Source organism: Aedes aegypti, chromosome 2, assembly GCF_002204515.2.
Source record: "Aedes aegypti strain LVP_AGWG chromosome 2, AaegL5.0 Primary Assembly, whole genome shotgun sequence".
NCBI lineage: Eukaryota > Metazoa > Arthropoda > Insecta > Diptera > Culicidae > Aedes > Aedes aegypti.
This window is the reverse complement of record NC_035108.1, coordinates 2,329,576-2,353,777: the sequence shown is the minus strand read 5'-3', so window position 1 is coordinate 2,353,777 and position 24,202 is coordinate 2,329,576. Positions and strand designations below refer to the sequence as shown.

At 41.6% G+C, this 24,202-nt stretch overlaps 1 protein-coding gene across 1 annotated transcript; it reads left to right on the top strand.

The window, feature by feature from the left end:
* Positions 1-2,198: 2,198 nt before the first annotated feature.
* Positions 2,199-3,352, top strand: LOC5570942 (microtubule-associated protein RP/EB family member 1). Its single transcript, XM_001653361.2, has 3 exons — positions 2,199-2,417; positions 2,487-3,054; positions 3,114-3,352. Exons 1-3 carry the CDS (start codon positions 2,297-2,299, stop codon positions 3,187-3,189), a joined length of 765 nt encoding a protein of 254 aa, XP_001653411.2. The 5' UTR covers positions 2,199-2,296; the 3' UTR covers positions 3,190-3,352.
* Positions 3,353-24,202: the final 20,850 nt, after the last annotated feature.

The window sequence follows — 24,202 nt, the reverse complement described above, 5'->3', positions numbered from 1 at the left end:
TGTTAATCCACAAATTGAATTGGCTCATGGATGCTCGGTTTATAATGGATAATAAACTACAGTTTTTTGTCGATTTTTCGTGCGGTGCGTGGATTTTGATGAGCAGAACTAAGTTTACGGCTCACGCTATTGTTCATTCATTCATCATAAAGGAGCAACGGATTGCAGTTTCGTAGAAAGGAATTTGGTGAGTTTGTTCTGATCAGCAGCGCATGATCATAATGCGCAAACATTAACCATTTTTCGGCCAAAACGTTTACCGAACCTATGAGGAGATCGTAGTGTGCTGTGCGCGTGTACGGACGCATTTTTTCAGCTTGCGTGGTTTTTCTTCGTTCCGCGTATCGCGATCCACTGTCAGCCGAATTTCGGCTGGTCATTCATTCTAACCGCGAACGGCGGTAAATCTCCCGATGATTTTAGTGAATTTAGTGTTTTACCATTGGCCACATTGGTGTATGTTGCCTGATATTCAGTGGAAGCAAGTAAAATGTAGTTGAAAATTCATCCGAAAATGATGGTCGACGCGTGTGTTGCACTACGAAATATCTTTCCGGTTGAGTTAACAATCAATAAGGGAAAAATTAAAGTGAAACAAGGAACATCTTAAGATTGAAGAAACATTGAGTTACAATGGACTGTTAGAGAAAGCCTTGGCAAACGAAAAGGTTTCCCGCTGCCAGCCGGAAGGGGAAAAATTGATGCAGACCATGTGTTACCAAGGTGATGGTTTGTTGGTTGACACAAAGCGGAATGCAGCTTATATTCAAATGCGATGGGCTGCTTTGATAAGTTTACGATTTTGAGTAAATTATGAGTATATGATACTTAACATTATGTGTGACAAGAGGACACAGATGGGGGTTTTGGGAAACAATTTGAACTGTAGCGGAATGAAAAGAAGTTCGAAGTGATTAAGTTTGTTACGCGTGTACGCTAAAAGATTTATTCAAGCATGAATTTGTCAACATTCTGTTGTGAGTTTTCCGAGCTGCAACTTTGGTGAGAGATTTCCAATTTATCCTTATTCTTTCAACATTGCAGTAAATTTGTGGATTTTACATACGTTTGTCTTAAATGGTTGAATAATAGGAGAGGGTTTAGATAAAAATTTCTTTTCGTTTCAGAGAGCGAGTAATGGCGCTTAAGCCAAGGCTTTCGAGCCAGGGCATACGAAAGAAATATCTGTGTCCCATCCCAAGGCGAGAATATCAAACAGCAATGAAGTGTGCATTAATTATTTTAGCTACGCCACTTCCAACGATTACCTATCCCCCTCAATGAAACGGTTGGTACGGTTGTCCCCGTTTCCTCTCTTGTAAAATTGAAAAGTTTTTGCTCATCATGTTATTCATACGTGAATAACCTGATGGTCGTGATTTTTTTAATTATCTTCAAACCCAAGTCTGCACAGTAGGCCTGGCCATTTTAATGTTTGTGTCATATTATCGATATGCTGCAAATATTAATGTCGACAAGAAAATACAAGAATTATTTCTAGTATTTCCAGGATGCTTTTTAATACTGGCTGTGCAAGCGCTTAGAATAGAATAGAATAGAATAGAAATTAAAATGACTTACCCAAAAATAATGTTGACAGAGTTGACAGATACGTAGATGGCTTTTCAATTGAAAAACTCTAACAACTACCGAAAAGCTAAACATTACATATACTTTTCGCAATTGGATTAAATGGACAAATTGATGTGAAGTTTTGCGAAAAATTTACACGTCTTCTCAGTGAGAATCGAACTCACGACTCCCTGATCTCTAGTTTGGGCGCGTTACCCCTACGCCATGAGAGGACTCATGGACGCAGAAGTTAACCTGAATTCGATTCAGCTCAATAATCACGTTATCCTTTTTCGCAAAGTGCAACTCTTTCGGAAGGATTAGATGCCCATCCAAATACAACGCTTTCTATATATATCCAATGCCTAGCCCGAGAGCGCATTATTCTTTAGGTATTGAAATAGTTGCTGGCTAGTGTGGTGTGGTTAATAAATGTCCAAACTGTTGCTTAAAAATGATTGTTTGATGGTTGAGCCAAACAAAATGAGAAACTACTGTATACTGTACTACACAAAATGATGACTGTTATACTATTACAAAAGCTCCAAGCTTATGTTTGTCTCCATCTCTGGTTAACAGCAGTAAGCTATAGATTCAATTTTATCCAACTAATCAAAGCATGCTCCCTGCGATGGTTCGGCAGTTCACAAAGCGCTATTGTTGGAATCGCTGTTTGTTGCTATCGGATTTGATTAAGAATATTGGCTCACACAAAGTGTAAAACATGGCCGTGAACGTTTACAGTACCAGTGTTACCACGGAGAACCTTTCTCGCAAGGAAATGCTTGCGTGGGTCAATCGCACGCTGCTTTCGGAGTTTAAGAAAATAGAAGAACTTTGTACAGGTGAGATATGTCGTCACCCCAACACCTTTTATTTTTCATCATTGTTCAAAACGCATTTTCCCTTTGAAGGCGCCGCCTACTGCCAGATGATGGACATCCTCTTCCCGGGATGCGTCCCACTTCGGCGGGTCAAATTCTGCACCAACCTGGAGCATGACTTCCTGAACAATCTGAAAATCTTTCAGAACGGTCTGGTCGCCATGCAGGTGGACAAAGCGGTTCCGATCGATCGCCTCATCAAGGGTCGTTTCCAGGACAACTTTGAGTTTCTGCAGTGGTTCAAGAAGTTTTTCGACGCCAACTACGATGGCAAAGAGTACGATCCGATCGGAGCGCGTCATCAGCATCCAATGGGTTACGGGACGCCCAATACGCTGCGTCCCAGTCAGAGGGCGAATGTTAGTGGTGGGGTGCCCAAAGTTGTGGGTGGGATGAACAAATCGGTGAACAAATCCAGCGACAAGAAGTCCACTCCAACGACAGCGCTGGGAAATTTGAAAATCAGTGAGGCTAACAGTGAACTGATGGAGCAAGTGCAAATGCTGTCGCAGGAAAGGGATGACCTGACGGAGAAGACGCAAACGGTGGAGGCAGAGCGGGATTACTACTATCAGAAGCTGACTCTCATCGAAGCTCTGTAAGTTTTCATGATATTTCAATGAAAGATTTTGAGTTCACCTCCGATTACTGTTCCAGGGTAAATGAAGAGGATTGCGACGATACTCGAGCATTCTGCGAGCGTGCCAAGGAAATAATGTATGCTGAAGGCTAAGCCGTTGCACTCGATTTTAAGTGAAGATTGTAGACAACTTTTAGTTGTTATTTTTGTGTATTATGTTTCATATATTGTTTGAAAATTCCAATTTTCGCTGTTGAAATTATACTTTTCTCAAATTTTAAGAACAATTTATATGAATTAAAAACTTTGGTTTATATTTTTATATCTTTACCTTTATTTTACAGGCATACATTTTTCAAGGATTGTCTCCATTTATTCAAAAAATAATTCCATTTTGCTGAAATTAGGGATTTTTCCAGAATTCCTACATTGACAGTTGTTCATCCAGACACTTTCACCCACGGTTACCTTATTTGCTAGTAATTACTCCAAAAGTGCCTCCAAGGATTATTTCCGGAAATGCATAAAGAATTCTACCTTCTTGAACATGGCCTGGGATTCCTTATGAAGTTTCTCCAGAGATTTATCCAGCATTTCATCAAAAGATTACGCCTGCAGTTCTTCCAAACAAAAGTGAAGAAATTTCTCAAAAGTTCTTTTAAGGCTTCACACCAAATAATACTACAACAATTAGGCTAATTCGCCATTTGTTAAACTGTCTACTTTATCGTTAAGTGTTGAATAACCTATGTGTTTCTTATGGAGTGTTCGACATGTAATGATAAATTAGATTAGACTTTTCAACAACTGGCGATTTATCCTATTCCAGTAATACCTTCAATCAGTGATTCCTTTAGATTTTTTTTAAAGAATTCTCTTTGAAAATTCTGCATAATATTATTCGGAACTGCAAATGATTTTTTTTTTAATGAACTGTCAACCATCTAGGAAAGCCTCTAATGCGCTGCCCACCACAAATTACGTAAAGGGAGGGGTCAGACGTAAGGAAGGGCGAGGATTTTCGTGTGGTAACAACTGGGACCGGTGAACCGTGCCTGCGAGGATTTAGATGTCAAGAACATGAAGATCGACCAATTCAAGAGCTTGGTGTTTGTGTTTGGTCTCGAAGGTCATTCCAACGCAGACATTCGAGCCAGGCTACTTTTCTGGATCGAAGGTGAAACAGCAGATGCTCCCGTCACTCTCCAAACCCTGATCGACGACTATCAGCGGCTCGTCAATCTCAAGGCGGACACACAGATCGAAGATCGAGCGCCCATCAAGTTCGAAACCATTGATCCACGCGGTCCAGGTGAAAAAAGGGAAACTCTCACCAGCAGTCTTTGTAAATGGAATCGCCTCGTAGTCCTTGTTGGCAGGATTGCTCATTACACAGCGTAACAAAACATTTTTGCGTGTCTCAAGGAATTAATTATGTGTCTCCAGTAGATTTCGGATCGCTGAATCTGATGCCGTTTGCAGAAATGTCCCTGCACGTCACAATTTTTTGCTGCAGGTCGCCAAAGTTGTATAAAACACTGGTTTAGTTGATGTTTACATGAAATTCAAAGTATGATTTATCAAACTTTTTGGTGATCTAATCCAGCAAGCATACAAAATAGTACTCCAACTTTCATTTCAGATAAAATTTGATTGAAATTGCATGAAAAAATTTAGATTAAATCATTTTTTTCAACATGCTTGCAGTCTTCATACAAAACTCTTCGTTTCTCTTATAGGGCAAAATAAAACACCAAAAAAAAACTTTTGAGCATCGATAGTATTATAAACTGTGCTGATAAGTATTGTTATACACATAAAGTTTGAAATCTGTGGCAAATAAAGCAAATAAATTGCCTTACAAGCTGGCAAACTTGCATGCAAGTTGGACGATTAGTCAAATTTAGCATTTTGAACCGCCAATATCTTAAAAATTAGGCGTGCTATGATATTTTTGAAAACCACATTGGATTCAGCAAATTAGTTTATTAAGTGAATAGCGGTTTTCTGATTCTTGAGACAAAAACGTGTTCCGCAGTGTTATTAAACCACCAGTGCAAACAGTGCAACCGGATTGGCCACAAAGAAGGTTATAGTTGTTTTCTGAAACTGAAATCAGTTCTATCCGGCGAGGAGAAAAACCATGCCAAGCTACAGTCAGCAAACAAATCAAGCAAAACCCGGAAAGCCAAACCCAGAGGGGTGTACATCGTCAACCACATCGCTGAAAGTTCCAACAAGCAAGCGTTGGTATAGATCAGTGCGCATCGTACCTTCGTGCTGTGCGTACACGAATTCTCTCTGCTCTTGGAAGTTTTCTTAAAAACTACCTAAAGCAATAAAACAGTACTCTTCAGTGCTAAAATTAAAAACGGTACTTTTCAGTGCCACTAAAACAGTACGTTTCAGTACTATTTTTTCTACTACTGATCCCTTTATGATACTTGTTTGGTAAGCCTTCTAGGACACCGTCTTGGGAAAAAACCTCTCGAAGGTCACGTCTTCTTATTCACTAAACATGGTTGCAATAACAAATAAAAGGAAGGGTGAATCTCTGAATTCACAACTTCCTTCCAAAAAAGTGGGATTTAAAACTGTCACTAAACGTGGCAAGAATGGAAGAAAGGACGTTTCTCCGGAATGCGAACTTTTTTCCAAGGGTGAAATGAATAATTGTATCGAAATGAGCAATCAGTTCGATGCTCTAGACAAATTTTCCGAACACCAAATCGAAGCAGCCTCTAGCCCAGGCTCTTTGATTCAAGTGAGGAAGCAAAGAGTGCCGCCTATCGTGGTCAGTTGTTCCGAATTTGGGGGATTTAGGCAGGAGATCTTGAACTCCATTAGAGGAATCAAGGTTTCCTTCCAAATCGCAAAGAAAGGAGACTGTCGCGTTTTGTTGGAAACTCTTAAAGATCGCGAACTTCTTCTCAAATATCTTGAAGAGAAGAAGCACAAATTTACCCATGACGACAAAACTGAACGTTTGTTCAAATAAGTCACCTGAAGAGATTGTAAGTGTTTGGTTTGTCAGTTGCTAGTGTTAAGGTGATTTTGTATTTTGTTTGTACGTAGAAACGACAGGAAATATTCGTAGTAGGTGTCTAGGTTTTTCCCCAGTAGCACTAGGCATACAACTAGGGCAGTAGTATGTCAAATGACCGTAAACATGCAGGCTACCACCCACTGAGCTCCCAAAACCCACCACCAGATGTCTGGTAGCATAACGTTCGGGCGGCCATGAGGGGTGGCGAAATGGGGGCCATCGTTAAAAACCCGAATGGGAAAGGGGAATGACCGACGACCTAGGTCAAGAACCTCTACGGTCAAAAATATATTACTGGTCGTTCACTTGCCCGGATACAGCTGAAGAAGCTAGTCGTTGAGCTAGAACTATAAAGTTAAGTGGAAAGCAGACGAAGAGTTGTGTGAGGAAGAAGATAGCGGAAAGTGGACACCAGGTAACCCGCAAAGAAAACCACAATTTCTATTACCGTGGTTTAACCCCTTTTCCATTCCATCAGGACCCCGCCGTTTTTTGGTATAGAAACCACTGTATTTCTATTACCGCCCTACGACGTCCTAGAGGCCTATTCCGGGTACTTTCCGGCATCGATATTAGCCGAAGACCGATCCGTCACCAAATCGGTAGCCTAGGACGCGTAGGAGGGTCCCAGCAGGCTGCAGCCGAAGTCCCCCCAAGCCAACCCGAGGAGAGCGTAGCCAGACGTGGCCGAAACATACTTGTGTGGAAGGAGAACGCCGGCGGCCGATACCAGGCCGAGAGGAAGGAGTGGACAGGTGGTAGCTGTGAGAAGAAGGGGCCCCGAAGTGAAAGGTCAGATTAGTACATAAGAAAGTGGGAAAGAAGCAGTGTTGTTCAGACTCATTTCCCCGAAAATAACATTTTCCGAACTACGAAGCCACGAACTACTACAACCATGCTCTATCCTCCTAAGATAGAAAAGCAGATGGTTAAGCTTGAGTACTGCACACAAAATCGATCAATTTTGATCCCAGAGAGCCACAATTCAAGTTTCGGTGAAATGAAATGAGTGAGTGAGTGAGTGCGAATCATTTCACCGAAACTTGAATTGCGGCCCACCGAGATCGAAACTGTCGGATCCCATGTGCAACACTCAAGCCCAACGACCTCCCCCTCCAGCTCTGGAATACAACGCACAGTTATAACAGTTCATGGCTTCACAATTCGAATTTCGGGGAAATGAGTCTGGTCAACACTGGAAAGAAGTGGATAGCGAGGAGTAGGTTGAAGCCCAAATAAAACTGCGTTTGTGAAGGAAATAAAGTAGGAAATTTGACCAGTGAAGTGCTGTCCCTCCCCTTGGTTATGCGACCTTGCCGCGATGGGAGGGCATAATCCATTAGCCCATATGATGGAAACCAAAGGCGTAACCTGTAGTGGTGGTATCACATTTTGGCATTTTTTGCTTAAAGCCGCGTCATAATTCATATGGCATAGACGCAATAATATCTCGGATGTGATCCAACGGACATTCTGCGTCATTGATAGAATTGATGCCCATTTCAAATAATTAATCTATTCGAAGTGGACATTAATACTATTGGTGACGTTCAGTTTGCCTTTTGCTAACCAGAATGATCCGTAGCCACTCTTACTATTAGCTAGCTAGATACATCGTTATCATATACGACGTAGGGAATACTTGGGAACTCTTAGGAAAATGATTAGTAGATTCACTGAGTAGAAATAAGTGGCGACAATCTTATTTTAATATGGTTTTTACATTGCCATAATAAGAAATACCTCTTTTGTAACAACGGTATAAATAATCTGATTCCAGCTTTATTTTCGCAAAATTTACAAGTAGAAAGTAGGCGTTGTGAAGCATTGCATTTGCCACCGAAAAGTGAATCTTGTAGGAGACTGTAATAGAAGCCTAAGGTTACTTTACTCTTAAATATTCACTATTCACTGAGATCGATCATTAGGGTACACTTGCTAGTTTCGAGAAATTGTTTAACAGACAAGGAAAGTGACTTTTTCTTTAAGGATATATGAAAGACCTGTAATTAACTAGAACTACTACTAAACAGGCTAATTTTGTTAAGACTTGACGACAATTGACATATAAGACTCTAATCTTTCGTAAAAGACAGAAGTAATCAGAATAGCACTTGATTGACAAATTATTCAAAACCATTTCGACTAGACAGTATTAGTAATGATACTACTACACTACTATTTCAAACAAATTCTGATGGAGCTGCTGATTTTCACAATGCTTCTTTTCCTCAGAAGCAAAGGAATATGGGTACTTTTCAAAAACTACCACGTCACAAAACTAATAAAAAAACAGTGTTCATGTGGGCGCCATTGCCTAGTCCGTCTGAGTATTGGTCCTGGTAGAGGGGAAACTTGGCAAAAGCCAGACCGAGGGTTCAGCCTTGACAAGTTAAGCTGTCATGCAGCTCCAACTGAATACCATACAAAAAAAAAAAAAAAAATATGGGTTCGGTTGGGAGTTTAGGGATTCTACCGTTAGTAAATCTAAATCTTCTACGGTGTTAGGGCACTGATGACACATGGAACTTTCTGCACGGTTTTGTCAATGTAGAAGGGAAGCATGTGGAATCTTCCCATTCACCAGCAAATAGTACGTGGATTGTTCCGTCGATGTGAGTCCTTTTGTCCGTATATTTCTCCAGATTCTCGTCCAGTTTGCTCTTGCGTTTCCTTCAACAATTTTGGCTGTTTTAATTTTTCACGGAAGTAGTTGTGCAGAGCAGCTGTCGAAGGGTTTTCCTTAATTTGCGCGGGAATGTAGGGAAGTATCTTTGCAATGCTTTTCAAACAAGGATAGAGTGCGGGGATCGCAGAAACGTTGGGATGATTCTGAAGGTGGTGGTTAAAGCATCTAGCAAAAGGTGTATGTCGCTGTTCTTTGCAGGGATGGGAAAACTACTGTAGCAAACATTTACCGCCTCTACATTTACATGTTTCTAGACGACCATCAAAATCCAAAGCAAACCATGACCGTTCAAAACAAGAAAATGTCACGGCTTTTCAAAACTGTAATCTTCTTCTTCCCAACGTTTTTTCAAACCCGAATGCGAAATGACTCGAGCACAGTGGTGACACGATTTTTCCGGTTTTCGGGGTTTTGACTTTTCGCTCGGTAAAGGCGGCATAAAATTGAACTTGTTTATATGTATCGCAACAGAATGATTGTGCTCTTGCTGTTAGTACTAATAGATTTCAATTAATTGATAACACAATCGAAATATTAGCGATTGAATTATTAAACATTTTTTGCAATCATTCACCTCGGGATGGCTGCCCAAAAAAGATCATAGTGGAGAGACAAAAACATTCAAGCAGTGTGTGAACCGTTGGCAGCGCAATGCCTGATACTATTGATGCTGCTGCTGCTTTGTGTTTTGGTTGACTGGCAGAATCGATGAACTGTGGTAAATTGTGAGCCTGGTTCTTTGAGAAACCTCGTGATCAGCAAAGCCTTGCATTTATGCCATTAGGGTTACCAGACGTACTCTTTTTAGAGTACATGTACTCTTTTTTGCCCTAAAAATTTCTGTACTATTCTTTTTTGCTAAAACGGGTCAATGTACTCTTTTCCAGATATTGATTGACAATTGCCGAGCAAATTGTTAACCCTGGCCACGATCACAGGGTTTGACGGTGCCAAAGTAGAAGGTGCACCATAATAATACCCGTCTGTGAAACATATCACCTTCCCAATACTTTGGCACACCTCTAACGGTTCATGATTTATCATGAAACGGCTGCATTCAGGCGGAGGATCTGTTAATATGTTTCGGCATATTATCAGGTCCTCTTCGAACGGAGGGACCGCCAGGGCTCATTAGTTACTTATAAACCAGTGCTGGTTGTAGATGGTTCAGTTCGTTTACTACGAGTTGTAGCATCCTTTGTACTAATCAGTAACGGTTGTTGAATTCGAAGCTAACGTGTGATCAATCGTTTTATAATGCAACATAAGAATGGGTGTTTGGTGGAACTGCGCGTTGTTATTAAATTTAGTGATTGTGAGGGTGCTAATAGTGATTTTATAATAAAATCTATGGTGATGAAAATTTGAAAACGAAATTGGAAGTGATTCTGATAGTTTTGTTTAAAATATAATAATGATGAAGTATAATGATGTGAACTCTACTAATTTAATAAAGGCCATAATACATTTTGCAATCATTTCTCTGAATATAAACATTATTGCCTAGTTCTTCAAACATGCATGATAAAAGTGTTAATAATGACAGCGAGTGCAGAAGAATGGATCGAAGTGATTTTGGTTTACTGTAACTTTCTTGATAGTGCTAAATTGTAGTTTAAATAGTAATGACTCTACAGCAACAAAAACAATGAAACATTTAAATTGAATATCTTTTAATTACTTAGTAATGCCAACAGATGGTAAATGGTAATAACAATGAATTTATATGAAAATGGTGGATGTGAAAAGTGTGATATAATGGAAAGTATATCTGAAGTGTATTACGAAAGTTGATGAGTGATAATCGGTGATATACGTGATAGTGTCGAAAATAAAAGTGACGGTAGTGAATGACGAAATGAAATGGGGAATGAGGACCTTTTAATAAAACTATTTCGTTCTTCACTTTAACCACTGTAGTAGCATTTCAGGCCTTCTCATAGTTTGATAGTAGTCTGAACTACTAGACTGCAAAACTACGGTAAGGGCTGATTGCTGCTAGAGTACACAGTGACCATTTGAGCAACATTGCTTAGGAACGTCTGTGTGATGAACGCAATAGAGGCTTATAAAAGCAAATGCTGGGAAGGAGCTTAGGGCAGATTAAGAGTGCCAGTACTACCCCTATCGCTACCGACAAAAAAAAAAAAAAAAAAAAAAAAAAAAAAAAAAAAAAAAAAAAAAAAAAAAAAAAAAAAAAAAAAAAAAAAAAAAAAAAAAATTGACCAGTGAAGTGCTGTGGGTTTTCCTAATTCTAGTGCGAAGATTCCCTGTCCGCGGTAAATTACGGTAAGCGTGCCGACCCTGAGGCAGTTGAGTCGGGGAGTCTCTAAGACGCTCCCGATTGGCTGACCGAGACTTACAAGATCAAAAATGGAATAAATGATTTACTTGGATTTTCCCCAGTCCAAGTAATCATTATGAAAATAAGAACCCAATCTGGCATTGTTCGATAAGGGCTTTCTCAAGAATTTTTATTTTTCTGTTCGGAACATAAACCACTGCGACCAATATTTGATCTATTGTAGTATATCCCGTGTCCTTTGTGTAGTGCATGTCGTTTTACTTTGTCACTATCGAGAAGTGATAAAGCATTCGGTTTTCTTACAGTTGTAATTCCTAACTTGAGAGCAGGAAAGGATTCTAACTGAAAGGTTCCTACCCTTCGAAGAGTGTGGTGCATGCACTCTCCACAGGCGCGCCCCTTTATAAGGCAAAATCGGATCCCTCGATAAAGCCAAGAAATTACACCGATATTGTCCATGCATCAGACTCCTAGTCCTTACTTCTTCAAACTAGAGAACGAAATAAATAAAAGATTAGAAAACAAATTGTTGAATTCGACTCATTTTTTTCCTTGGCTCAAGATCATTCTCGGCAACTGGGAAAACCGAGACTTGTCACTTTCAACAAGGTTTAAAATGTAACAAGGACTACAAGTGTTCCTTTGATTACTATAACATCCTGTTCTCTTCGTTTGAAGCAGTCAGGACTAGGGTTCACTGGTAGATCTTTACCCCATAACGCACCACGAAAAGGTGATCTACCGGCGTTATGGGTAAGACTATTATTTAGTTCACTTTATTATTATTATTATTATAGCTTTATTAAGGAGATTTTCAGCCCTAGGCTGGTTCATCTCCGTTTTAGTTCACTTTAACAAAAAAGAACTAAATAATATTAAAGCTTTAGAAAAAGCAAGACTTATGTTCGTTGTCCGTGTGATATGGGAACATTTCCAGAAACCTGGAGGAAATTACCAGAACCCCACTCAGTGCCGTCGGTGCCAAGAGTGGGGTCATGGTACAAAAAATTGTCGCATGGATGCTAAATGTATGATTTGTGGAGGTTCTTCACACGTCAAGGACGTCTGTCCAGTGAAGGAAGATACCACCAAGTTAGCATATGAATTGTGGGGCTAATCATAAGTCAAATTTTTGGAATTGCCCTTCACGCAAAAGGGTCATTGAGGCTCGTGCCAGGCAGATGAAAGATAATATCCGTTACGATAACGGTCGTTTCCGGAATTTGCCTGGTAGAGTATCGAACAATGCTAATTTTTCAGTTAACGATCGCTTGATCATGAATCATACCCGTCAGGAAGATCATAATGATGCTCATTCACAAACTAATTTTAATCCGTCGGGTAGCCGTTCGAATCTTTCAATTTTTAATGTATCTACCCACGGTAAATCCTTTGCCGATATCGTAGCAGGAAATTTGAACTCCTCCCCTGTTCGATCCATGGGTACCCATTCTACTTGTTTCAAATCAAATGGAAAAAACCCTACCGCCACAGGTAATTCCGCTTCTTCGTCTACCGGAAATTCTAATGGGAAATCACATGACATGTCTGCCTCTGATTTTAATTTTCTAACTGAACAATTGAATATTGAATATACTTTCATAGCTGCCTATTTGCGTTTTCAATGCTCTGGACAGCAAGTTAATTTGCTCCAAACTGACTTGCGTAAATTGACTCGCAATAAGTCAACAAATTTTGTCATTGGTGACTTCAATGCCAAACATCGGTCATGGAATAATTCTCAAAGTAATTCCAACGGCAGAATTTTATTTGATGAGTGCTCTTCAGGATATTTCTCAATTAAATATCCTGATAGCCCCACATGTTTTTCTTCTTAACCGACTCTAGTCATCTTTGTAGCCAACTGATTACTCATGCTGATTTTGATTCTGATCATGTCCCTGTTACATTTCAAATATCCCAAGAAGCGATTCTCAATCCTATCAGCTCCACTTTCAATTATTTACGAGCCGACTGGAATATATATAAAACGTATGTTGACTCTAATCTTGATGTTAACATTTCTTTAGAAACTAAACTTGATATTGACAATGCTCTTGAAACTTTAACAAATTCTATTGTTGAAGCCAGGAGCATTGCAATTCCAAAATGTGAAGTAAAATTTGAATCCGTGATTATTGACGATGATCTTAAACTCTTGATCCGTCTTAAAAACGTGAGGAGAAGGCAATTTCAACGCACTCGCGATCCTGCTATGAAAATTATATGGCAGGATTTGCAGAAAGAAATCAAGAAACGTTTTTCACAATTAAGAAACAAAAATTTTTCAATTGGACCCTGGCTCTAAGCCCTTTTGGAAATTATCTAAAATCTTGAAAAAATCTCAGAAGCCAATACCGGCATTGAAAGAGGAAAACAAATGATTACTAACTAATTGCAAAAAAGCTTAAAAACTTGCTATGCAGTTTGAAAGTGCGCACAACATTAATTTAGGACTTACTAGTCCAATTGAAAATGAAGTTACTCAGGAGTTCGAAAATATTCTGAATCAAGAGAACGTTTTCGAAAATGCCTGGGAGACTGATTTGGAAGAAGTGAGCACTATTATTAATAAATTCAAAAATATGAAAGCTCCTGGCGATGATGGAATTTTCTACATCCTCACCAAGAAACTTCCAGAAATTAGCTTATCATTCTTAGTTGACATATTTAACAAATGTTTTCAATTAGCATATTTTCCTGACAAATGGAAAAATGCTAAGGTTGTTCCAATTTTAAAACCAGACAAAAATCCTGCAGAAGCTTCTAGCTATCGTCCAATCAGTTTGCTTTTCTTCCATCAGTAAACTTTTTGAAAAGGTTATTTTGAACAGAATGATGGCCCACATCAACGAAAATTCAATTTTTGCCAATGAACAGTTCGGATTCCGCCATGGACATTCGACCACTCATCAACTTTTACATGTAACAAATTTGATCCGTTCCAACAAATCTGAAGGCTATTCTACTGGTCTTGCTCTTTTAGACATAGAAAAAGCATTCGACAGTGTTTGGCATGAAGGTTTGATTGTAAAATTAAAAAACTTTAATTTTCCAACATACACGTACACTTCAGGTTAATTATCAGAACTCCAGATCTGAAAGACTTCCTGTAAGAGCTGGTATTTCCCAAGGCAGCATTTTGGGACCAATATTATTCAATATTTTCACATCTGACTTACCTGACTTACCTCAGGGATGTCAAAAATCCTTGTTTGCGGATGACACAGGCCTCTCCTGCGTGTCATCTGTAGTCGATTGCAAAAAAGTTTGGATATTTTTTCTTCATACTTGCAGAAATGGAAGATTTCGCCTAATGCTTCCAAAACTCAACTAATAATATTTTCACATAAACCAAAAGCTCTTTATTGAAACCTTCAAGTAGACATATTGTCACGATGAGAGGGGTTCCAATAAATTGGTCAGATGAAGTTAAGTATCTAGGGCTCATGCTAGATAAGAATTTAACTTTCAAAAATCACATTGAGGGCATTCAAGCCAAATGTAACAAATATGTAAAATGTCTCTATTCTCTTATTAATAGAAAATCAAAACTTTGTCTTAAGAACAAGCTTTTGATATTCAAACAAATTTTCTGGCCATCCATGTTGTATGCTGTACCAATATGGACTAGCTGTTGTAATACCAGGAAGAAAGCTCTGCAGAGAATTCAAAATAAAATTTTGAAAATGATTCTGAGGCTTCCTCCCTGGTATAGTACCAATGAGTTACATAGAATATCCATTGTTGAAACATTGGAACAAATGTCAAATAAAATAATTAATAATTTCAGGCAATAATCGTTACAATCTTCTATTGCCACGATTAATGCGTTATATGTTTAGGTTAAGTTAGGTTTTGTATATTAAAAACTTTTTTTTCTCTTATAAGCAGGTGAAATCAACTCACCTGTAAAAAATCTGAACTGCTACGGCAAATGAAATGTAATATTTTGTTAACAAAATATTAATAATGTCTTAGATTTGTGTTACCAAATTAGGATGATAGTGTTGTCCAATAACACAGAACACCTAGGTATAAGAAATAATGAATGTAATGTTCAAAATGATACTAATAAAGAAATTAAAAAAAAGCGTTGGTATAGATAGTGGTCAGCGTCGATGTTAGCGCCACGATAGGTCCTGACGTCGATGATGTCGGAGAAATGCCGTTCATCAATCAGAACGTGGTCGATTTGTGATTCTGTCTGCTGTGATGATCTCCAGGTGTATCGGTATGGAAGGCTGTGCTGTGCGTTGGTCTATGCGGTGACAAAAATCCACAAATATTTGCTGGAACGTAATTTCACACTACTGTAAAGTGACCAGATATATTTTGCTTCAAAGCGGGACACAATTGCACACACTATCAAAAATAACAACAATCCTTTTTTGTAATTACAGGTCATGGGCCCAGATAGCCGGCTTTGTCCTAATTGGGACGTAATGTCAGTAAGAAGATGGTCCATTGTCTACAATGGAAAAAATCCGTAAAAGCCAAAGCTTTTCAAGCAAATATCACTTGAGATAGGTAGACCTGACAGTGTAAGATTAAATGTGAACTAACGAACTCAGTTTTTAAGTTATAAAGCATTAAAAGAAAAGTTTTTTGCTCATAAAACCGTTTATCCTTGAATAACTTGCTTATTTAAAGGGATATTGCCTACTATCAGGCGTATTATACAGATTTACAAAGTTTAATTTTACAATTAAATGATCTAATACACGAATTGTAAGATTTTTGACATCATTTTTAAATTCAGGAGACCCAAATTAGGTACATAGGAATTTTTATGTCTTAATTTTATGAAATGTTGTTTCATGAAAAATCGATTACATAAACTGATAAAGATCAATGAAGTACTGATTTTATCGAATTAATTTTAACAATATTTGAATTCTAAAGGATACTATGAAAAAAGTTGTAAAATAGTGTACAATTTGCCCCCCCCGATTGTGGTACTCAAAATTGAGCGAATTGGAAACAAAACAGGAATAACTGTTATTTGTCCAACATATTTGCATAAATTACCTTATTCTACCGTAGCTGTCCACACTATGGACTTTTTTTCAATTTATAGCCTAAATTCTACTTTCTGTAATCAGATTCCGGAACTCAAAGAGAAGCTTATGATTGTAAGGTAATAACCACTGATCTGATCTGAGACGATTTTTAGCATGTATAAAAATTGCACAAATTTTCTGATGCTTCAAACAAACCATTAAAAAGTAACGAATTGTATTTAATTTTAAATTTAAACCATTAACAAATGCATACTTGGTAATAATAATAACTACGCTAGAAATGAGGAACATTTTTATGATTTTAGTGAAATGCGGGACATTTCGCGGGACACTTTTCAGCGCGGGACAAAAGGTTAAAATGCGGGACTGTCCCGCGAAAAGCGGGACGTCTGGTCACTTTACACTACTGACCGACCATAAGTCACTACTATCTATCTTCGGTTCCAAAAAGGGCAGCTCTCACGATGCTGAATTACGATTTTGAGATTCAACATGTGTCTACGGAGTTTGGATATGCAGACCTGTTGTCCCGACTGATCGACCGAACCAACCAAGCGGATGAAGAATACATTATTGCAACACTCAGCATCGAGGAAGATCTGGTAAAAGGAAGGTACCGTAAAACGGGGTAACTTTGATAGTTTATTCGAAGAAAACTTGAATATTTTTGCATGCTGTTTCAAAGATTTACAATTTATATTTTTAAAACAAGTACTGGCATCCTAGCTATCGATTACAGTCGATAAATTGGCAAAAGATTTATTTTGATTGGATATATAATTTTTCATATAATCGAAAGTTGGTTTTCTGTTTTGGGGTAACTTTGATAATGGAGTATGATTCGAACAAAATTGAATGAATTGCGAACATTTGTAGGGCTGCATACCTCTAGGCGTTTAACGCTATATGGAAATTTCTGACTTAGATTACAAGAATGGTCCCAGTTTGTGAAAATGCTTTTCGCTAAGAGATTTGAGACCGTATTCAAGTTCTATGATAACTAGGCTATCAAAGATAAGTGGCCAACTATTCAAAACTACATCAAATAGTGATCGTAGAACAGATTGTTTGTAAGCGTTTCGAAAATGTTAAAATTGTGTACATTTTTTAAATTCGTATAAAAAGCCTAAAATGTTCTTGATTCAAATGAAAACCGCTCTTACATGAAGTGTCATACTAATATTCTTTAGTTTTGCATTCGTTTTGCTTAACTGATTAACAGAAATTATGATATTTCGTTTAGTATGTGGTGGGTTACGCACTATCAAAGTTACCCGCATTATCAAAGTTACCCCGTTTTACGGTACCTGTTTCTTTCGCATTCAACGAACGGCACACACTCTACTAGACCGTTGGAAAACACATCCGTAACGGTTGTCCCAGCTGCTCCAAGAATCTTTCCGCTGCAGTTCAACCAGGTCCGTCACACTCGGGCTCAGATTGGTTACCACTTCTAGTACGGCATTTGGTCCCTCGGTAGTGCAAAAGGTACCCAAGCTTGACACATCGCAGTACACTTTTCACGGCATTCTAGATTACCTCATGAGCCATAAAATTTTGGGCAACTGCAAGGGACATGGAGGTCTTTAATTTGTCTTTGGTTCAACGCTATTCCCAATGGCGAGAATTGCCCAGCATTGTCGACGGATGCATCATTTTCGGCGATAGTGTCGTCGTTATGGACGAGTGTCGTTGAAGGATTCTGCAACAGTTCCAACGAGGCCATCCAGGAATGGTCTGGTTGAAGGTAATTGCATGAAGCTTTGTGTACTGGCCCGTCATCGATAGCGAGATTGATGATTGCATCAATCGCTGCAACCCACAAGGCGTTTGTTGGGTATCGGGCGACTCAGGCGGCAATGGACGGGCAGGACATTACTTCTTTCTCACTGGAGAACCAATAGAAATCGGCAATCTTGGGCAACTAGCGAGGCGACTTCAATCACGTGGCATCAATCATCAAAGCAGGGGAATATGACTGGAACTCCAGGGGGCAATCAACACTTTTCGGGGCCAAATCTTCGTGAACTGGTGTAGTGTCACTCGCGGGGATTGACGTGATCAAATAGTGACTGATCACAAACAAATATCGTGCAAAAAACCAATAAAATCTTGGAATTTTCGGGAGAGCAGAATGAGCTTGTGATTCACGTGCGTTTGGGGATAATAATACTCTGTATTAGATGAAAAGAATGACAAAGGTATCGGGTGGCAAAGCGAATACATATGCATGGCACTATAGTGCAGAGCCGGTTCAGGTGAAACCGAATTTCATTTAAAACGGGTTAAGAGAGAGATAAATTGTACATTAATTTTAATTCTCATCATTACCGGCCACCTTTGAAAAGCTATTTTCAAACTAATAAACCAAATTCATAAATTCATGTTGAGTTCTAACAATACTTAGCTTATTATTCCATGGTACACTCCAAGGGGCAAATCTTCGAAACCGCTCGCTTTAGGATCCCGGAGGATGTACGGAGCGTAGCTACGCGCGCCACACCATCAGGGCCAGGATGTGTCTCGATGATACGGGCGAGAGGCCAACGTGCTGGAGCGAGGGATTCATCCTTCAGAATGACGATGTCGCCAAACATTCATCGGGAAACGTTTATGATTGGCAGAATACTGCTGGTTCAGTTCCTTTAAATACTCGTTCCTCCACCTGTACCAGAAATTTTGTGAGTACTTTTGGAGCTTTTCGTACTGGGTCAGGCGATTCAGGGGTGTGTTCCGCACGTCGGCTTCAGGAAGAGGGCGGATCATATTCCGCACGAGGAAATGTGCAGGAGTAAGAGCCCCCAAATCATTCGGGTCAGTTGAGAGCGGCACCAAAGGACGAGAGTTCATGCAACCTTCGATTTTGATGAGTACTGTCGTCAATTCTTCGAAGGAGAGCAGAGATGATCCGAGCTGACGAACGAGGTGCGTCTTGGCAACCTTGACAGCAGCCTCCCATAGGCCACCAAAGTTGGGGGCACGTGGGGGATCAGGTGCCACTGAATGCCATCTTCGGAGAGACGCTTGTTGATTCGTTCGTTATCCGGTCCAGGCTGAAGCATCTGGTACACCTTGTGCAGGGCATTCTTCGCCCCGATGAAATTAGTACCGTTATCTGAGTACAGATGATGAGGCTTGTTCCTTCTCCACATGAACCGGTCGAGAGCCATCAGAAAAGCAGCGGTGCTCAAATCACTGACGAGCTCGAGGTGAACTGCCTTCGTACTCAGGCAGATGAAGACACAGATGTAGCACTTTCGTGCAGCAGCTTTGCGATGAACGGGCTTGAGAAAGACAGGACCGCAGTAATCAACTCCGGTACAGAGAAAGGCTTCATTTGCTGTAACTCTGGCGATCGGCAGTTGGCCGATTGGCTGCTGAATTGGTTGAGGGTTCGTTTTGCTGCACTCGTAGCAATTCCGTATAGAACTTCGGACAGCTTTCCGGCCGTTCAATGGCCAGAACTCATCGCGGACAACCGAAAGAGTCATCGCGATTCCACCATGGACGTATTTGCGATGATAATGCTGGAGAAGAAGCCGGGTGAAGGGATGAAATCCGGGAATCACGATCTGGTGCTTGACGTCATAGGAAGCGTCCGCTAATTGCAACCGGCCACCAACACGGATCAGTTCTTCAGTGTCCAAGAATGGGCTTAACAAGCGGAGAGACGATTTATTTGATACAGTGAATCCTTTTTTCAAACGACGAAGATCGTCAGGAAACGCTTCAGCTTGGACGAGTTTCACCAACGCAAATTTTGCCTTTTGGAGTTCCGACACAGAGAGCACTCGGCTAGAATTCCGCTGCTCCTTACTACGAGAATTGTGACAAAAACGGAGAATGAATCCAGTTACGTTCAGAAGAGTCCTGTACGATGAGAACCTCGTGAACAGTGAATCAGGACTAAGAGTTTGGGTGGCTAGAATCACATTTTTCTTGAGCTCCAGCTCTTCTACTGTGAATTTACTTTCGGGGATGTGTTGCGACGGCCACGTTGACTTATCCTCACACAACCATGTGGGGCCGTACTTCCACAGTTCACTGATCATTAGTTCTTCGACGGAAACTCCACGAGAAATCATGTCTGCAGGGTTTTCTTTCCCAGAAACATGCTGCCAGTGCGAACCAGCGGTCGCAGTTTGGATTTCAGCGATCCTATTCGCTACAAACGTTTTCCAAGTTCGCGGCGGGGATTTCATCCACTGAAGGACGATTGTCGAGTCAGACCAGAAAAAACTTTCGGAGAATTTCATTTCAAGGGAGCCAACGATCTTTTCAAATAAGCGAGCGGCAAGGAGTGCCGCGCACAGCTCAAGACGCGGGATACTGAGTGGTTTCAGAGGGGCCACTTTGGATTTCGAGGCCAGGAGACTCACTTGAACGTGTCCATCGGCGGCCTGGGAGCGTACGTATATGCATGCGCCGTATGCGACTTCAGAAGAATCGGCAAAGCAATGCAACTCCGCGACGTGGAAACCTGGGGCAAATGCGAATCGTTCGATGCGAAAGTTGGCAAGGCCGGGCAGTTGTTTGCAGAATTCGGCCCACTTGCGCTGAAGATCGGGTGTGACTATATCGTCCCAATCCAAAGCAATTAACCAGAGGTGCTGCATTAGAATTTTCGCCTGTATGACGACGGGAGATATTATTCCAAGAGGGTCGTAAAGCTGAGCTATGGCGGAGAGAATGGTGCGTTTGGTCGGAGGTCCTTCTTTCACGATGACGGAAACGTCGAAACGAAATACATCAGCCTCGGGTTCCCATAGTATTCCGAGGGTTTTGATGCTCTCTTCGGGATCGAACTTCAGTGATGATTGCGTCCCAAGTAAATCGGGAGGAAGACCAGCGAGTACTGGAAGAGAATTTGAACACCACTTGCGGAAACGAAATCCACCCTTCTGTAGAAGGCTGGTCAATTCTTCACGAAGTTGGATGGTTTCCTCGATACTCTTGTCCCCAGAAATGAGATCGTCTACATATACGTTCTTCTTGATGGCCGTGCTCGCTTTCGGGAATGAGGTGCCTTCGTCATCTACGAGCTGTAGGAGCGTGCGGGTGGCGAGAAATGAAGAGGGGGCGAGGCCATAGGTTACCGTGCTCAACTCATAGGTCTGGATGGGTTGTGACGTATCAAAACGCCACAGTATTCTCTGAAGTGGGCGATCAGCTGGATTCATTGAGACTTGGCGGTACATCTTCTCAATATCCGCCACCAGCGCTATCGGGAATGTTCGAAAACGGATAACGAGATTGAGGAGTTCGTCCTGCACCACTGGTCCAACAAGTAGGGAATCGTTGAGCGAGTAACCAGAGCTGGTCTTTGCAGACCCGTCGAACACTACTCTCACCTTCGTCGTGGTGCTCGACTCTTTGATGATAGGGTGGTGTGGAAGATAACAGGCTTTCAGACTGTCATCCTCATCTTCCTGGACAGGATACATGTGGCCCAGAGTGGCATACTCACTGAGAAAATCGTGATATTGGGTCCTCACGTTGGCATCTTTCAATAATCTCTGCTCCAGCCACTTCAGCCTGCGAATAGCAGACGGTTTCGATGGTCCTACCATTTGATCGTGCTCAGGGTGCTTGGGCATCCGAACGACGTATCGACCGGTCGGGTCACGAGAAACTGTTTCGCGATAAAAGTTCTCGCAATGCTGCTCATCTACGGAGTAATTCTGGCATTGAAGTTCCTCGATGCGCCAAAATCGCTCTAGCTGCTCAGATAACGATGTAACTGTCGCCACATGACAAGTTACGGCGGGCTGCCTGACTGATTCTCCTGATATTTCGAACTTTCCGGCTACAATCCAGCCGAATACGCTTTCAACAAGCAACGGACCTTGTTCGGGCAAACGGAATCGTCCATCTCGGAGGAACGAATAAAAGTGAGCAGCTCCGATAATCATGTCAACTCTTCTAGAAGTGTTGAAGTCGGGATCGGCGAGAGGGAAGTTTTCGGGAATGCTCCATCGGGTGGTGGAGAACGACGCTGCGGGTGTGTCACTGGTTACTTTGCGCAGTACCAGAAACTCCAAGGATTCACTGAAGTCCGCCACTCGGGAACGTATTTCAGCTAAGACTTCATGCTTTGCGTTCGTAAATGTGCTATCGACGCCTGCTATCGGGACATTGACAATTTTGCGAGGAAGATGGAGTAACTGGCACAATCGCTCGCTGATTGCGTTTGGCTGGGATCCCGTGTCCAGCAAGGCACGGGCGATGTGTTCTTGGCCGTAAACGTCGACGACGATGAGCACAACTGTTGTCAAGAGCACGCTGGTGTTGGGCGACTTGGCAGTTGAAACAACTTCCGGTATCGGGGTAGCAGCAACTGCGGTTACTACACTGGAAGGTCCAATTTCAGCGCTGGGGGTGGGCTTATCCATTTCAGACGGTCCTGGGTGGATCATCGAATGATGTCGTCTCGAGCAGTGCTTGCAGTTGTACTTGGAACGACAATTGCGAGCAAAGTGGTCACTGCGGAAACAGTTACTGCAGAGCTTCTTGTCTGTTACCACCTTCATACGCCCTTTCGCGTCCAGTCCATTGAACACGGAGCAGTCGAAAAGCGAGTGTTTCTGCTTCTCGCAAGCAGGACACGTCGGGAAGGACTTCGTTGGGGCTTCCGTGGCGGCATTCGAGCTCAATCGCGGCAAGTTGTGCTTCTTCTGGGCGGGGATTTGGCTGGTTGGCTTGGAAGATGAATGCTGAGGACGGTTGATCGAAATATTTTCCAAAACACGGGCTCGCTTCTGCAGAAATTCGACCATCATGGTGTAAGTTGGCTGAGCTTCCATCGCGATGAATTCCTCCCAAGCAGTGAGAGAAGCGTCGTCCAACTTGTCCTCCAGCAATTCGATTAAGATGGAGCTATACTGGTCGACGGGCTCGCCTAGTTGTTCGAGGACCTTGGTATGGCGTTGGAACTCATCCACAATCCGATGCAGGGCGTCAACATTGTTGTTCGCAATCTTCGGATGCTTCAGCAAGGCTCTAATGTGCTTCTTCCGGAGAATAGCCTTGTTAGAGTAGCGATTGACAAGAGTAGTCCAAGCGACGGAGTAATTTTGCGCCGTAATCGTGATCGACTGGATCAGGGTGGCAGCCTCACCCTTTAAGGCCGCTCGAAGATAGTGAAATTTCTGGACGTGGGAGATCTCCTTCGACGAATGGATCATCGACACGAACGTATCGTGGAACGTGAGCCAGTTATTGAAGTCTCCGTCGAATTCTGGCAGGGAAATCGTCGGCAGCTTCACATTGGCGAGAGTCGATGGACCAGCAGGCACAACAGTGGGTATCGCAGAGGCAGCAGCAACGGAGGCAATAGGAACCGGCATCTTCGAAACTAATCCGGCTTTTACACGGAAGTAAACCTCTTCGACCCTTCCACGTAATTCCAGATTCTTCTGAATAAACTCCTCGGCGTCGTCCATTTCCTCGTACTCTTCTTGAATCGTTTCGTAGGCGCTCCAAACCTTTTCTAGACGGTCCATGCGATGAACAATTTCATGTTGGTGCTGATCGGGAACGTAGCCTTCGAGAAACTTGTCCAGGCGATTGAGCGACTCGATGGCGTGCTTCAGCTTCAACTCTTTCGCCTTGCGTCGCTTATCATCCGCCATGGTAGCAGCTCACTCCGAAAACTGCAGTGCTAAAACGGGCAGAAAGGACACAGGAAGTACCGCAAAACGGAGGGTAGCGTAATTGGAATGGTACTCGCCTGGTACCTCCAATTTCAGGAGGCCTTGTATGAAATGCAATATAAATAATCAGCGGCAATCGTTTGATGGAGCTTCGGATGAGAACGGAGTTGAATTTCGGGTGCAGGTAGGCACGTACTTCGAATGAAGATGCGGGTTGATCCCGAGGACGAACTAAAACGGTCGAAAAAAGACCCAGCAGTACCGCAACAACGGCAGTGAATTGATTGGAAAGGTACTCACCTGGTACCTCCAATCTCAGGAGGCTTTGTATGGATCAAATCGGCGGCAATCACCCTATGATCGCGATCAATAGCTCTAACAGCAGGGATGTTGAGGTTATACACAGCACGTGTGTGTCGGGGACGGGAAAACCAGGAATCCTGGTCACGG